The sequence below is a fragment of the Pleurodeles waltl genome, chromosome 1_1 (genome assembly GCF_031143425.1).
Source record: "Pleurodeles waltl isolate 20211129_DDA chromosome 1_1, aPleWal1.hap1.20221129, whole genome shotgun sequence".
Taxonomy (NCBI): domain Eukaryota; kingdom Metazoa; phylum Chordata; class Amphibia; order Caudata; family Salamandridae; genus Pleurodeles; species Pleurodeles waltl.
Genome location: NC_090436.1, coordinates 957,841,547 through 957,855,244, shown reverse-complemented (window position 1 = coordinate 957,855,244; position 13,698 = coordinate 957,841,547). Strand labels below are relative to the sequence as shown.

Here is a 13,698-nt window from a genome sequence, read left to right as displayed (position 1 = left end):
AGACCCACTTAGATGGTCACGCACTAACTCACAGACCCACTCAGACACTGATGCACCTACACACAGACCCACTCAGGTGCTAACTCACTCACTCATAAACTCACTCACGGAGCTGCTCAGACACACATGCACCTACTCCCACTCTCATGCACTTACTCTCATATCCACTCATACCCTCACACACTCACTTACATAACCACTCGAACACTGATGCACTATCTGACAGAACCACTTAGTAACACACCCACTAACAGACCCACAGAGACACTGATGCACCCACTTACATTCTCACTCAGACCCTCATGCACCCACCCACACACCCACTCAGACCTTGATGCACCCACTCACAGACCCACTTAGACTGTGATGCATCCAATCACAGACCGATTCAGACACTCAAGCATCCACTCACAGACCCACTCAGTCCCTCATGCACCCATTCACACACCCAGACACTCATGACCCACTCACAGACCTACTAAGACACTGAAGCACCCATTAACAGATGCACTCAGACCCTCATGCACCCACTCACAGACCCAGTCAGAAACTGACACACCCACTGACTGACCCACACAGTGACTCATGTACCCACTCACAGACCTACTCAGACAATAATACACCCACTCACAGGCCTACTCAAATAATCATACACCCACTCACACACCCATTCAGACACTCATGCACCCATTCACAGACTCACTGAGACACTGTTGCACCCGCTCACAGACCAACTCAGACACTCATGCACCCACTCACAGACCCAGTCAGACACTGATGCACCCACTCACAGAGCCACTCAGGAACTCATGTACCCACTCACAGACATTCATTCACCCACTCACAGATCCACTCAGACACTGATGCACCCACTCACAGACCCTCTTAGACCTTCACACACCCCCTCACGGATCCATTCAGACACTGACACATCTATTCACAGACCCACGCAGACCCTAACATACCCACTCACAGACTCATTCAGACCCTCATTCACCCACTCACAGGCCCACTCATGCACTCACTCACAGACCCAGTCAAACACTGACAGACCAATTCACAGACCCACTGAGACACTCATGCACCCACTCACAGACCCAATCAGACTCTCACACACCCATTCACAGACCCACTCAGACACTGATGCACTCATTCACACACTCACTCAGACCCTCACAAACCCACTCAAACACCCAGTCTGACACTTGTGCACCCACTCACAGACCCACTCAGACACTCATGCACCCACTCACAGAGCCACTCAGGAACTCATGTACCCACTCACACACCTTCATGCACCCATTCATAGATCCACTGAGACATTTGTGCACCCACTCACAGACCCACTCAGACACTCACACACCCACTCAGACACTCACACACCCACTCACAGACCCAAACAAATACTCACGCACCCATTCACAGACCCACTCAGACTTTGATGCACCCACTCAGAGACCCGCTCAGACCTTGATGCGCCCATTCACAGACTGTAGGAGGCTGGCTCTCTATATAGTGTACAAAAATGACGTGAAGTGATGTAAAATGGCGTGAAGAGTCCAAGCAAACCCACCTTGGTATCCAAAGGTAAAAAGCATAACACCTAATGCTCTGTTTTTGTGGTAGTCTGGGCGAACTGTTAGGCTTAACTTATAGATGTGCTAATCATTTGTCATACTCACAGTATCAATAAATGTGGCCACACACTCGGAAGAATAACTCAAGACCAATTTACAAAAATACTTCCAATATTTATATTTTATTTAAGACCAAGATTATTCATATAGGTAAGTACTTCTTGTATTATGATTTTTCAAAGTTTAGAAAATATGTGATTTTTGTACGTAATAACATACAATAGGTATGAATGGGAAAATCTTTAAAAATGCATATAAAACTAGGCAAATGTCACCTTCTATTTTTAGGTTGAGGTCGCTGAGATGTCCTGTGGGTCAGCTGGAGAAGTTCGGGCGGTTCCTGGATCAAGCAGGAGCAGTGGATGAAAGTCTTTGAGCTTGTGCACAATGGAGAAGGGGAGCACTTGGAAACACACTACACAGGCGGACTTATAGGTTATGCCGGTGGGTCCTCTTGGAGGGTAGAGGTTGCAAGGAGTTAGGGACCCCTAGAGTGCAGCTGGATTGATGAGGCAGGGGCCAGGGAGGCTGGGTGCAGTGCAGATAGTTCAGCCAGGAGTCATGCATCTTGGAGTCCTTGGAGCCAGGAGGAGGTCACTTGGAGGGTAGATTGCAGGTCAGCAGGGTCACTCTGAGGATGATTCTTGGGTGTCCTGAGGTCCCTCAACTGGTGCCTGCATCTAGGCTTTGGAGGACCTGGAGTGGAGTTTGATTCTGGGTTGTCTGACACTGGGGGTCCAGTACCCCGGGTAAGGTACGTCTGAAGCACTGAAAGTCCCAGTGTCTACAAACTTGGCACACTGGTAGGTTTTGTCCTTCTGATCTGTTGTGTGGATTTTAGTCAGGTTTCCGGGTCTGGTTCATTTGTCAGAGGCCGGCCAGTGAACTGGACTTCACTGGTTCCTTGCTTGCAGGTTGCAGGAGATTGATACCTTCACTCTAAGGGAGGTTCTTGGTGATTTTCAGAAGGCTGGAGGTGTTCTGGGGTTTTGTAGAGCCCTTCAGGTTTCCGGGTGACACCTCAGCGGTGATTGTCGAGTCTTCAGAGCAGCAGGCAGAGTTTGGCTCCTTTTTCTTCTTGCAACAGGACTTCTGCTATTGTGCATCTGTTATTCTTTCTTCCTGGTCTTCTTATGTCTGGCGAATCTGGTCTGCAGGTCTAGGAATGCCCACTAAATACTATATTTAGTGGGCATTAGGGGGAGTACCTGGTAGTGGTCAATGGGCCACCTACCGTAGGGTGGCTAAACCCACTATATGACCACTTCCTGTGAAAAAAGGTCACATCCCTAACCCTGAGTGGCTATTTCCATACCATCCAAGATGGAGAATAATGAAATAGAGTGGTCACCTCATCTGCCACACCTGAGGGGTGGTGCAGGCTGAGGGGGTCCACTCCCCCTACAACGACCAAGTTTTCCCACCGGTTTTCCCACGCAAAGTGGGGGGAAAAATGTTGGGCATCCATCTGCGGCTAGCAGCAGAGGTGTGGGTCAGATTTCAAAGGCGGTTGGCCGCTGGTGCAGGATGCCTGCCCAGGGGATGCGGTGTAACATCTACACCCCGGAAAGCTTTGTGTTCTCGCGCCTGAGAGCAAAGGCTTTCACCCCAGGACTCCATACTTGTGTCTAGCAGTGGCAAGCTTGCTATGACCAGTCAGAAACCATGCCAGGGTTGGTAGGTTTTGCAGCGGGCACCCCTAAGGTGCCTTCTGTTTACATATTATAATACATTTGGCACTGGAATCAGTGTGGGTTTATTATTCTGAGTTGTTTGATACCAAACTACCCAGTATTCAGAGAGGCCATCACATAGCTGGGGAACTCATAGTGACCAGTACATGTATTTGTTATGGCTTCCTTGTGCACTTACTTTGTCATAGGTTTTGTAAAGACACAGTAGGGGCATATTTGCTCATGCGTACATATGCCCTCACATGCATTATAGTTCACCCTGCCTTAGCACTGTAAGACCTGCCAGAGAGGTGACTTACCGACAGTGCATGCAGTGCCAGTGGACATGGCATTCTTGGTGAGTACCATGTCAAGTTTGGAACTTTCAAATACAGCTTGCCATGCACTTTCAACTGCAGTCTGCATGAGGTAGGTGTGGGGCCTCTCAGAGTGGCACACTTGGTGCTGAAGCTCTGGGGGGCCTTCTTCAGTACCCATGCCCTAAGTACCAGGGGATTGAAGTGCTAATACATAGTACAGTTTTGGGGAAAGGGATCTGGCCCTGGGGACCTGTTTAGCAGGGGCCCATGGCACTTACAGTTTGAAACCACATCATTTTCCAATCAGAAAGTGGTGGGGTTACCATGTCAAAAGAGGCCCTTTCTCACACTTATGTCATTGCCAAGTAATGCAGTGGGCTAGCTGGGGAATGTGATTCTGCAGTACATGGAGTTTCCTGTACACAGGAGTCTTGTTTGCAGGTACTGTCTTTTGTTTGTATTGTCTATGTTTCCCCCGTTAGTATCAGAGGGTTGGTTTGTTCACTGTCACTTTCTCGCTGTCCCAGTTTCAGTGTTTTCTAGCTCTATTGACACTGTCTCCCTTGCCACAGTTTTTTCCATTGATAGTGTCTCCCTATCTGAGTTTCAGGGCCTCATTTGCAAGACTCTAGTGGCACACTGGAGCATCATTTATTTTGACATTCCAGTGGCTTATTGTGCCGACCCATATTCACAAGGCCATGCAAAGCAACCTTTCATAGCTTTTCATGGCATGTTAATATGGCCCCCTTTCATGCATAACTTTGCGTGAAAGGGGAGTTTCATGGGTGTTGCTGTGGCTGTTCCCACGCAACACCCATGAAACCTTGTAAACATGGGAATACACCATATTCCTAAGCCACATCTTGCGTGGCATTAAAGTGATGCAACAGGGAGAAATAACATTATTTCTCCCTGATTTTTTCTCTTCCCGTGTGTGCTGCATTTTGCAGGTCATATACAAAGAGGAAAACGCCATTAATGATTGTTTATGTGCAGCAAGGTGTCCCTTCCTGCACATAAACAATCATCCCTGCAATACAGGCAATCTTTCATCATGGTACAAGGGTGCCTGTGTTGGCACTGGGCAGCAGGTTGTGCACAAGCTTTGAGGAAAGTAAAGGGATGCACCCAGTCGCGGCTCTCCAGGTTTTCAGTGTTTTCTTGTTCCATTGACAAAATCTCCCTGTCCCAGTGATATTATCTGACAGTCAGTGTCAGCGTCAGCATCTCCCTGTCACGGCTTTTGTCTTCTTGTTTCATTGACAGCATCTCCCTGTCCCAGTTTCAGTGTTGTCTTGTACCATTGACAGCATATCCCTGTCTCAGTGTTTCCTGTTCATTTAAGAGTCTCCCTGCCTCAGAAAAAAAACCTTTGACACTATCGAATGCACTATTGTGTCTCATCCTATACCTCTCTCAATATATCCTCTGCCTCCACTGTCTGCCTCACCCCAAACCTCATTCTACTGCTAGGATCTCCAAATCACCCTTTCTGGACTCTTCTCTCCTCTATCCCTCATTGGATCACCCAAATCTTCGTTTTACTACTATGATCTCCCAACAACCTGTTCTAAATTCTTCCCTCAAGTATCCCTTCTGTGCCTCATCCCAAACCTCATGTTACTACTGTGATCTCCTGAATAACACTTTCTAGACTCTTCGATCTTCTATCTCTCCATTTCCCTATTCCATCGAACTAAAAAACACCACTCAAATTAACTCATATTTCCCTATACTATTCCACCACTAATCCTTTTTGGGTTCTGGAATGGCATGTGACGCACTGAAAAGCACTTCCACACCTTCTCAGAGGTAGTAAGCGTCACATAAATGCAATTAAATTAAAATATCACTGTATTTGCATTGAGATGGTGTTTTAAACCCTGTCCATGTCTCCCTGTCCCATCTATAGGGTCTTCCTTTCCCAAGCGGAGCTGTCAATAACTAAATAGTCATTCTGGGCGAATCATTGCTATATATTCTTCCTAGTATCCTCCCGGCTTTTTTGTTGTACAGGTGTTAGGTTTTCCTAAAAGAAGGCTACTTGTGGCATTCATGTCAAGTCCTTTGGCACTATCAGAAGGAAGTCAGTGAGCCAAATGAATGTGCAGACTTTATAACTGATGCCACAAAATAAGTATGCAAGCGTCATATGTGGTGTATGAACTGCAGCTGTTTGGCTATGCGAGTGTGGAATCTGCTGTTTGAATTGGTTGCAGAGTTATAAAAGATGTCCTGTCTTCACAAACCGTATTTAAGGTATTTTCTATAACCACCTGTGTGTTCATGTATGCATATAAAGTCATAAACGATGGCCAGACAGGATTTCAAGATAACGAGGGCCAGGCATTACTGGCTTTACAACAAGCACTGAAATCAAATCTGGCGACATCTCTCTTTATTCTAAGTGGGCTGAAATAAGAAAACAAAGTGGTTCGGCAGCACTACGAGGTTTGTTTTCAAGCGTATAATGAATTGTTTAGACAGTTTGCTCACAGGAAATAGTTTTTAGGTTGTTAAGACTTAGTGCACTGAATCTTTGTGTTTTATTATTTGTTTTATTATTTGTTTCCGGGATCGAATGTTTTGAATTAATCAAGACATTATAATATGTGTTAATTTCTGTACTCTTAATGGCTGCTGTATTAAGCCAGTAACGATATCTTGAATGCCTCACTCACTGTATTTCCAAACTAAAGTAAATCATCAATTTCAGAATATCTCAAAATGTGTGTGTTGTTGTTGTGTTACTCAGCATTACAACAATGTATTCCACCGCACCTTTCGTGCCTGAAGGAAAATGTAAATTAAGGCTCCGGGGATTGTTTGTGAGCCAAGGGATGTAAAAGAATTTGTGTAGCAAGTTTGGGCGTTTCATCAAATTGTTACAGTTTTTTAATAGTAAGAACTCCATTACTTTCAAAGAAGGGAAACAACCTGAATAGTCAAACCAAAAACACCAAATATATTTCTGTAGAAAATTAAACCCTGTAATATAAAATGCATGAAGCCTGCATGTTAGCTCCAATTTAGATTGTGGAGTGGCTTGTTATATACCACCGCTGTGTTTGTAGTCCTGAGTCTTCTTTTAAGAAATATATATTCCTTTATTTTTAATCAAGTATAGTCATTTTAAATAGCACATGGATTCGTATTATAACAGGGAAACCTTTATCTTCCTTTTGTTGTCTGATTTTTTTTAATCATTTATACTTGTATTTAATAGATATTATGAATGTTTTAGATTGTTATGGTAAAAGCTGTACACAAATATACAAACGTTTTCTTCTTTTTAAATGGTGACTTAATTATTACCCAAGGGCAAGCCAAATTTGAAATGTGCATTGTCGCTCCTCTACTTTCTTCTCCTCATATTTAATTTACTACTCATAGAGTAGCTACCTAATAAGCTAACATGAAGCTGGCATCACCACATTAAGGGGGTGATTCTGACCCCGGCGGTACTATACCGCCGGGGCCAGGGTCGGCGGGAGCACCGCCAACAGGCTGGCGGTGCCCCGCAGGGCATTCTGACCGCGGCGGTTCAGCCGCGGTCAGAAGAGGAAAACCGGCGGTCTCCCGCCGGTTTTCCGCTGCCCTTCTGAATCCTCCATGGCGGCGCAGCTCGCTGCGCCGCCATGGGGATTCAGACACCCCATACCGCCATCCTGTTCCTGGCGGTTCACCCGCCAGGAACAGGATGGCGGTATGGGGTGTCGTGGGGCCCCTGGGGGCCCCTGCAGTGCCCATGCCAATGGCATGGGCACTGCAGGGGCCCCCGTAAGCGGGCCCCACTTTGAATTTCACTGTCTGCATTGCAGACAGTGAAATTCGCGACGGGTGTAACTGCACCCGTCGCACCTTCCCACTCCGCCAGCTCAATTCTGAGCCGGCGTCCTCGTGGGAAGGGTTTTTGCACTGGGCTGGCGGGCGGCCTTTTGGCGGTCGCCCGCCAGCCCAGTGCAAAAGCCAAAATACCCTCAGCGGTCTTGCGACCGCGGAGTGGTATTTTGGAGGGGGGAAGTCTGGCGGGCGGCCTCCGCCGCCCGCCAGACTTAGAATGACCCCCTTAGTGTCATTCCATCACTCTGCGGAAGGATGTCTTATATCATATGCAGAAATATCCTTTGGCATAAATATTGTGTCCTAAGTTGTGTTTACAAAAACATTGTCATATTGGGTGTAGATTTTCTATTATGTACTCCAATGGAGCAATATTTTTGTATATCATATTTAGAACACTGTATTTATGTCAGATGATATTCTAACAACAATAGTCTAGTACCACACCTTTGTTTGGGCTCTCTCAGCCAACTGTCCAACGCTCTGCAACCCATTGATGTGTCCTTGGATAAGTGACACGTATCTGTATGTCTGTTGTGAATGCATGTCACTGTATGCATTGTCGTGCTTATGTGCATAACTGTACCTTTCTGTGTTTTGTCTGTGTATACTTAAGTGCATATACATGTAGTATACAAAATACAAACCTACTGACTTTGTCAGTGCCTGTTATGTTTGTGACTCAGCAGAGGTGCCCATGTGGAGGAAGACTGAGCTACCATTCATCAACAATAGTTGTGCATTTTAGCTACATAAATACTCTCCATCCACTACCAGGGTCGGACTGGGACAGAAAATAGACCCAGACACCAAATAAAAGTGGCTCCCCGTTTAGCGAATTTGATAGCTAAAAAGTGCCCCTCATTTGGAAATCAGGGCTCTTTTAAACTTGTAAAGACACGCTGTGTCGGTGTTTTATTCCAGGGCAAGCGAGACAGTATCCATTTATACTTGCTGCAGGCAATGCTTGTGGTAATAGAAGAGAAATCAACAGTAAAACTCAGCCCACCTGACTATAAAATCAGCACACACATAGGCAAGAATCCTGCCTTTCACTCATCTGTCAGACCAGCCCTTCAGGCACTGCTTGGTTGCCCTAGAGGCCTGTCCAACCCTCCCCCCTGACCCCACCCACAAGCACACAATTGAAATGACACTGTATACGATCTGGTTATGCTGGCCTTTGTTAATGTTTTATGACACTAGGGCATATAGGAAATATCAATATTTGGTGCAGAAACTTGCTAATAGTAGTGTTGTGGGAGTTTTTTTAGCTGATGTGCAGGGTTTATGCAATACCATGCCATGAATAACATGGAAACAAACTTCGGGCCTGACTATTACAGTTAAGTAAGTAAATACTCAGTACTCAAGAATCTTTCTGGTAAATGTTACTGGGCACATCATGACGACACTGACACAAACACATCTAACGTTTTTTTCTGGTGCCTTGCCTGCGCTGTTCTCCAAAGAAGCCTTTACGGTTCAGTTTGCCTTATTTCTTTCGTTTTTCCCCCCAGACTTTCCCGCAGGCATTGTTAATGTCAATGTCTACTGTGAGGGCGTCATTAGGGCCACGGCTGAGATTGAATACTACACAGCGATGGGAGAGATTGAAACCCTGCTCAGGAAAGCTGCTGATCCGGTGAATTTTATTTGCAGGGTACGTTGACCTTCACATTTACGTTTCAACAATGTATGAACTTATAGCGCGAGAAAACGACTGTGAACTAGCCCTGCTTGGGCCGTATGTGGCAGCAATAAAGCACGCACGCACTGATTGAATTATGATGAACAGTAGATCAGCGACGTTACCGTAATACCCTAAGGAAAACCTATCGCCGAGGTGTTCTAATGTTACTTAACGCACCAATCTGTCAACTATGATTCGGTCAATTGAACCAAACGTCCATTAAGTAAAAAAAAAAAAAGACACAACATTTCCGTTTCTATCTCTGGAGACGATATAAAACACTTAAACAGGTAAGGTATACAAGCGGCTAACCGACAAATTGGCTGCTGAAATGTGACTTGCTGTTTCCTTGGTTCCTCTACGTGCTGCTAATGCTTGAGAACATTAGGCCCGTCCACGGGCGAGTCATTATTCCCCTCCGTGCACCCACCCACTTGTCAATCATCAGCTATGTGGGTTGCCAAGCAGAGCTCTCTGCCTTCACTTTAGAAGCACATACGCAAAAACAGAGCAAAACCAAGGCTCCCAGTTTTGCGAGGAGCTCAGACTTGTGCGAGGGCGGCGCACGAAGAAAGGGGAAAGGGGTGAGAGGTGTATCAAGGAAGTGGATTTGAAATGGCGGTCCTGCGAGTAGGCGTCGGGCGTTCACGAGCTGGCATGATGCCGGCTCAGTAATGACAAGCCTCTGAAGGGAAAGAGCAGGCTATGTCTCCAATGTCGACGGGCTCATTTTCCTGTGACAAATCTTCCTTACCCGCCACCTAAGGCGTAAACATTCATAACCGACAGATCCATGAAACATGATGTATCGGGTTATTAGTGTTCTATTAAGCACTGTGTGGAGTCCCTCCGCGCTCCACGCGCGCTGCTCGCTTCCCTAAAAGAATTGGTACATGGAACATAAGCGTGTCTTATCCTACATATACCATAAATTGTTTCAAATGTGAACTGCAGAATTTTTTAAACATACAAATATGGGGAAGGGGTTGGAGGAGGCCCAGGGTTGTGGGAAACAAGTAGACCGATGTTTCCCTTATAGGTTGCAAAGCCGCACGCACCGTGCTTTGCTATTAAAGTTAAGGCCGTAGAGAGATTTGACGGATTCGTCGAAAATTTGAATATAAGATTTAAGCAGTATATACCGCGGTTGGCTTCTTATGAGACTTAGCCATTTTGAGGTTGAGCATGTACTGTGGTAGAGGGGCTATGGGGTTACTTAACCAAGCTCAACTGGTAGGAAGGAAGGCCATACCAATACCGAAGGAAAGTGTGTGAAATCCAGACTTGAAAGAGAGGCAAGCAAAGGATAGCAGCTTTGAGGAAGGCTAAGGGCCAATCAAAAGGTTAGAATTTGAAAAGGTGGGCTTGTGGGTCTTTGTGTTGGAAGGCCTGCACCTCTTCGCCTTATAATGCACATGCTTCACGTTTTTATTTCAATTTGCCTGCCATTAGTTCCTTAACCCTACCTATGCTATCATTAGCATAATATGTTTCATTGACTCATATATAAATAAAGCATGTTTGTTAAAGCCTGCCAAATTCTTTCTGAACACAGTCATTGTAATTATGACCACATAGGCTTGGTGCCCATGCCTTGTTTGGTGTATCTCAAGTATACAAGGTAAAAAATGCTTTCTGGACTAAGGTGCCACCTTAAATATATAATTTCCACTTTTAACTATTCAATTCTTTAGCTTCTAGAAGCAAATATTTTTTTATAGTGTGCAAACAGCACAAATGAAAGAGTCCTGTTGAAATTGAACCAATTAATTTGAAACAGAAAAATCAGGCAAATAATGGACAAGATCTCCAAACAGTAAAAAAAAAAAAGAACATAAGTTGCCAGGAAAAATGTAGACTTTAGAAACTAAGGACCAAATTTATGTGTTGGCAGAGAGGGAACTCCATCTCAACACAGTAAGTGGTCCTTCCTGCTAACATAGTAGTCCGCCCACTGACTTCAGTGCTGGCAGGCCATAGTTTTAATCATGGTGGAGACAACTCCACCTTTGCCATGATTAAACTCCTGTGACAGCCCTACGAAGTAAGGGCAATAGGAGGCCGACCTCTAACTCCCCCCACCTGATTTAGATGGGGAGAATTCAAGGTCAGTTTTCACTGCCTGTTACTGTCAGGAAAACTGAGACAGTAAGGGGCAGTGAAAACTGCTAAATGCTCCCCTTGGCATGGGACAGGACTCCCATGGTGAGAGGAGTATGTTTTTTAACTTCCAATAAGAAAATCCACGAAAAGAAAATCCCACTCTATGATTTTCTTTTTGAAAATAAAAAGGAAAACAGGTACAGGGCTCCGTAATGCTGCCGGAGCCCTGCACCAAAATGTAAAGAGCATTGACAGGACTTGCCTTGATGGAGGTTCCTGCCAATGCTTAAGACATGTTTGCCAGCTTAGCTGTCACTTATAAATTAGGCAGGCAACATCTTCTCTAGGGAGACTGAGTAATCTGCTCTGTCGCCCTGGTGGAGAAATGGGTCCCCCGACCTAGTTATAAATCTGGCCCTACATGTCTAATTGATTAGTACAGAAATTGGATAGATAGTAAGTAAAGTTCTTCCTTACAGATGTTTTGGTGGTCCACGAAGTACAGAGCTGTAGACTTAGTAGTCCCCATTTTGAGTGGCCTGGTATTTGGTGCAATATTTACTAGTATATCCTGGGATTCTTACTTAGTGGATGTAGTATGTATCTTTATAAGTTTCTCCATAGTAATGGGGACTAACACACTTTAAATCTGCATGCATTGGAAATTACTAGAAATTTGACTCAGGAAAATAGGGTGATTACTCATGCAGTTTTCTCTGCATCAGTTGTATTTCTAATATGTGCAATGACAGGAGTCACTGCACATATGCAGTGTGAGACTAGTAATGTGGACCACTGTACTTATGACAAATATAAGAAATACAAATTGAAGGTTGCCTGACTCCAACCTGAAGCATATGCATCAGGTCAGAAATCTGCTAATGTTAAAAATGGGGTCTCTAGTTGGCAGTGGTATGCACCCAGTCCAAGTAGGTACCACCACTCTAGTCAGGGTAAATCAGATAAACACTAAAAGGTAACCTGTACTCACCCTCTGGTAGCTTGGCACAGAGCAATCAGGATGATTTCAAGTGGCACTGTGTAAAGTATTTGTGCAACACACACACAAAGAAACATAATGAAAACACCACAAAAAGGCTCCACATCAGGTTAGGAAAATATATTATGATTTTATAAATCATTTAAGACCAAAACAACAAAAATCAATGAGAAGTCAAGATATGAATTTTAGAATAATAAAAGAGTTCTAGAGCTTAGAAGCAAATAGCACCTTAGGAGTTATTTGAGGTCACACTGGATGTGGGCAAAGTCAACATTTCAAGCCAACCACGATGGAGAGCGGGCAGGGTACAGAAGCCACACAGACCCAGGGAGAAGAGTACCTTGATCCTGGTCGCAAGCACGAGATACGGGGATGATGCGTTGTTAGATGTGTCAATGTCACTCCTGCAGTCGAGGGATACATTGTTTTTTCCCACACATTGGTGGTGATGCGTTACGAAAACGAGGATTGGTGCCACGATGCGTTGATTCTGAAGCTCATGAGACAAATTTCTTCACGCTGTAGAAGGAATGCATCAATCTTCCTTCAGCAATGGTGGCGATGTGGTTGTTTCAGTGCTTCATCGATGCAGATGTCCTGGTTGCTGCTTTAACAGGCAGGGGATGTGTCAGTCGATGGAGTGGTTTCGGAGGTGCTGCTCGGGCCCCAAGTGTGATGCGCCAGTTTTACTCCTGCAGAAGGGTTAATGCATCGATTGACGCTCTCAGCACGGGGGGCTGCATTGATTTTGCTAGTGCAAGACATGTATCTGGATCCACTTTCAGATAACCAGGCGCAAGAGCAGGGGTGGAGACTTTGATATCCCTATGTCTCTAGCAACAGGAGGCAGGCCAACAAGTGCTTGGAGATCACTTTGGGTTGCAAGGCATAGTCCACTGTCCCTCAGCAGGGTCAGAGAGCCGTAGGCTGCAGGGCAGTATAGAAGAAAAGCAGTCCTTCCAGGTCAGCAGTCCAAAGTCCAGTTATAGGGCCAGAAGTGTCAGATCAGTGGGATCAGAGACCCAGTACTTATACCCAAATGTGTATTTGAAGTGTGGGTGACTTCAAAGAAGGGCCTTTAAAGTGCACAAGTATCCTTTCTTCCTCAGTCCTGGCTCCCGACTATCTGTGGGAGGTCATCAGCCTTTTGTGTGGAGTTAGGCCACTACCTATTAAGATGTGAGTGGCAGCCCCTCCCGCCTTTCCTGCCCAGGAAGAGCCATCAGAATGCAGATGAATGCGGATGAGCACTTAGACACACCTAACCTTCCTGTGTTTGTTGCTGTCTAGAGGGGATGCACAGAGTGTAGCTGTCACCCGCCGCAGAGGCCTATTGGAGGCAGGCTGCAGGCACATAGAGCTGTAAGAGCAGAGAATGCACACCTTCTGAAAGTGGCATTTTTAAAACAGTAATTTTGAATCT

At 45.4% G+C, this 13,698-nt stretch overlaps 1 protein-coding gene across 1 annotated transcript in view; it reads left to right on the top strand.

Moving 5' to 3' along the window:
- BANK1 (B cell scaffold protein with ankyrin repeats 1) overlaps nucleotides 1-13,698 on the top strand; it is a 2,047,355-nt gene that overhangs the window by 800,660 nt on the left and 1,232,997 nt on the right. Inside the window, exon 5 of the mRNA XM_069230214.1 lies at nucleotides 8,997-9,139. Coding sequence (XP_069086315.1) covers nucleotides 8,997-9,139 — 143 coding nt within the window. The remainder of the gene's footprint in view (nucleotides 1-8,996; nucleotides 9,140-13,698) is intronic.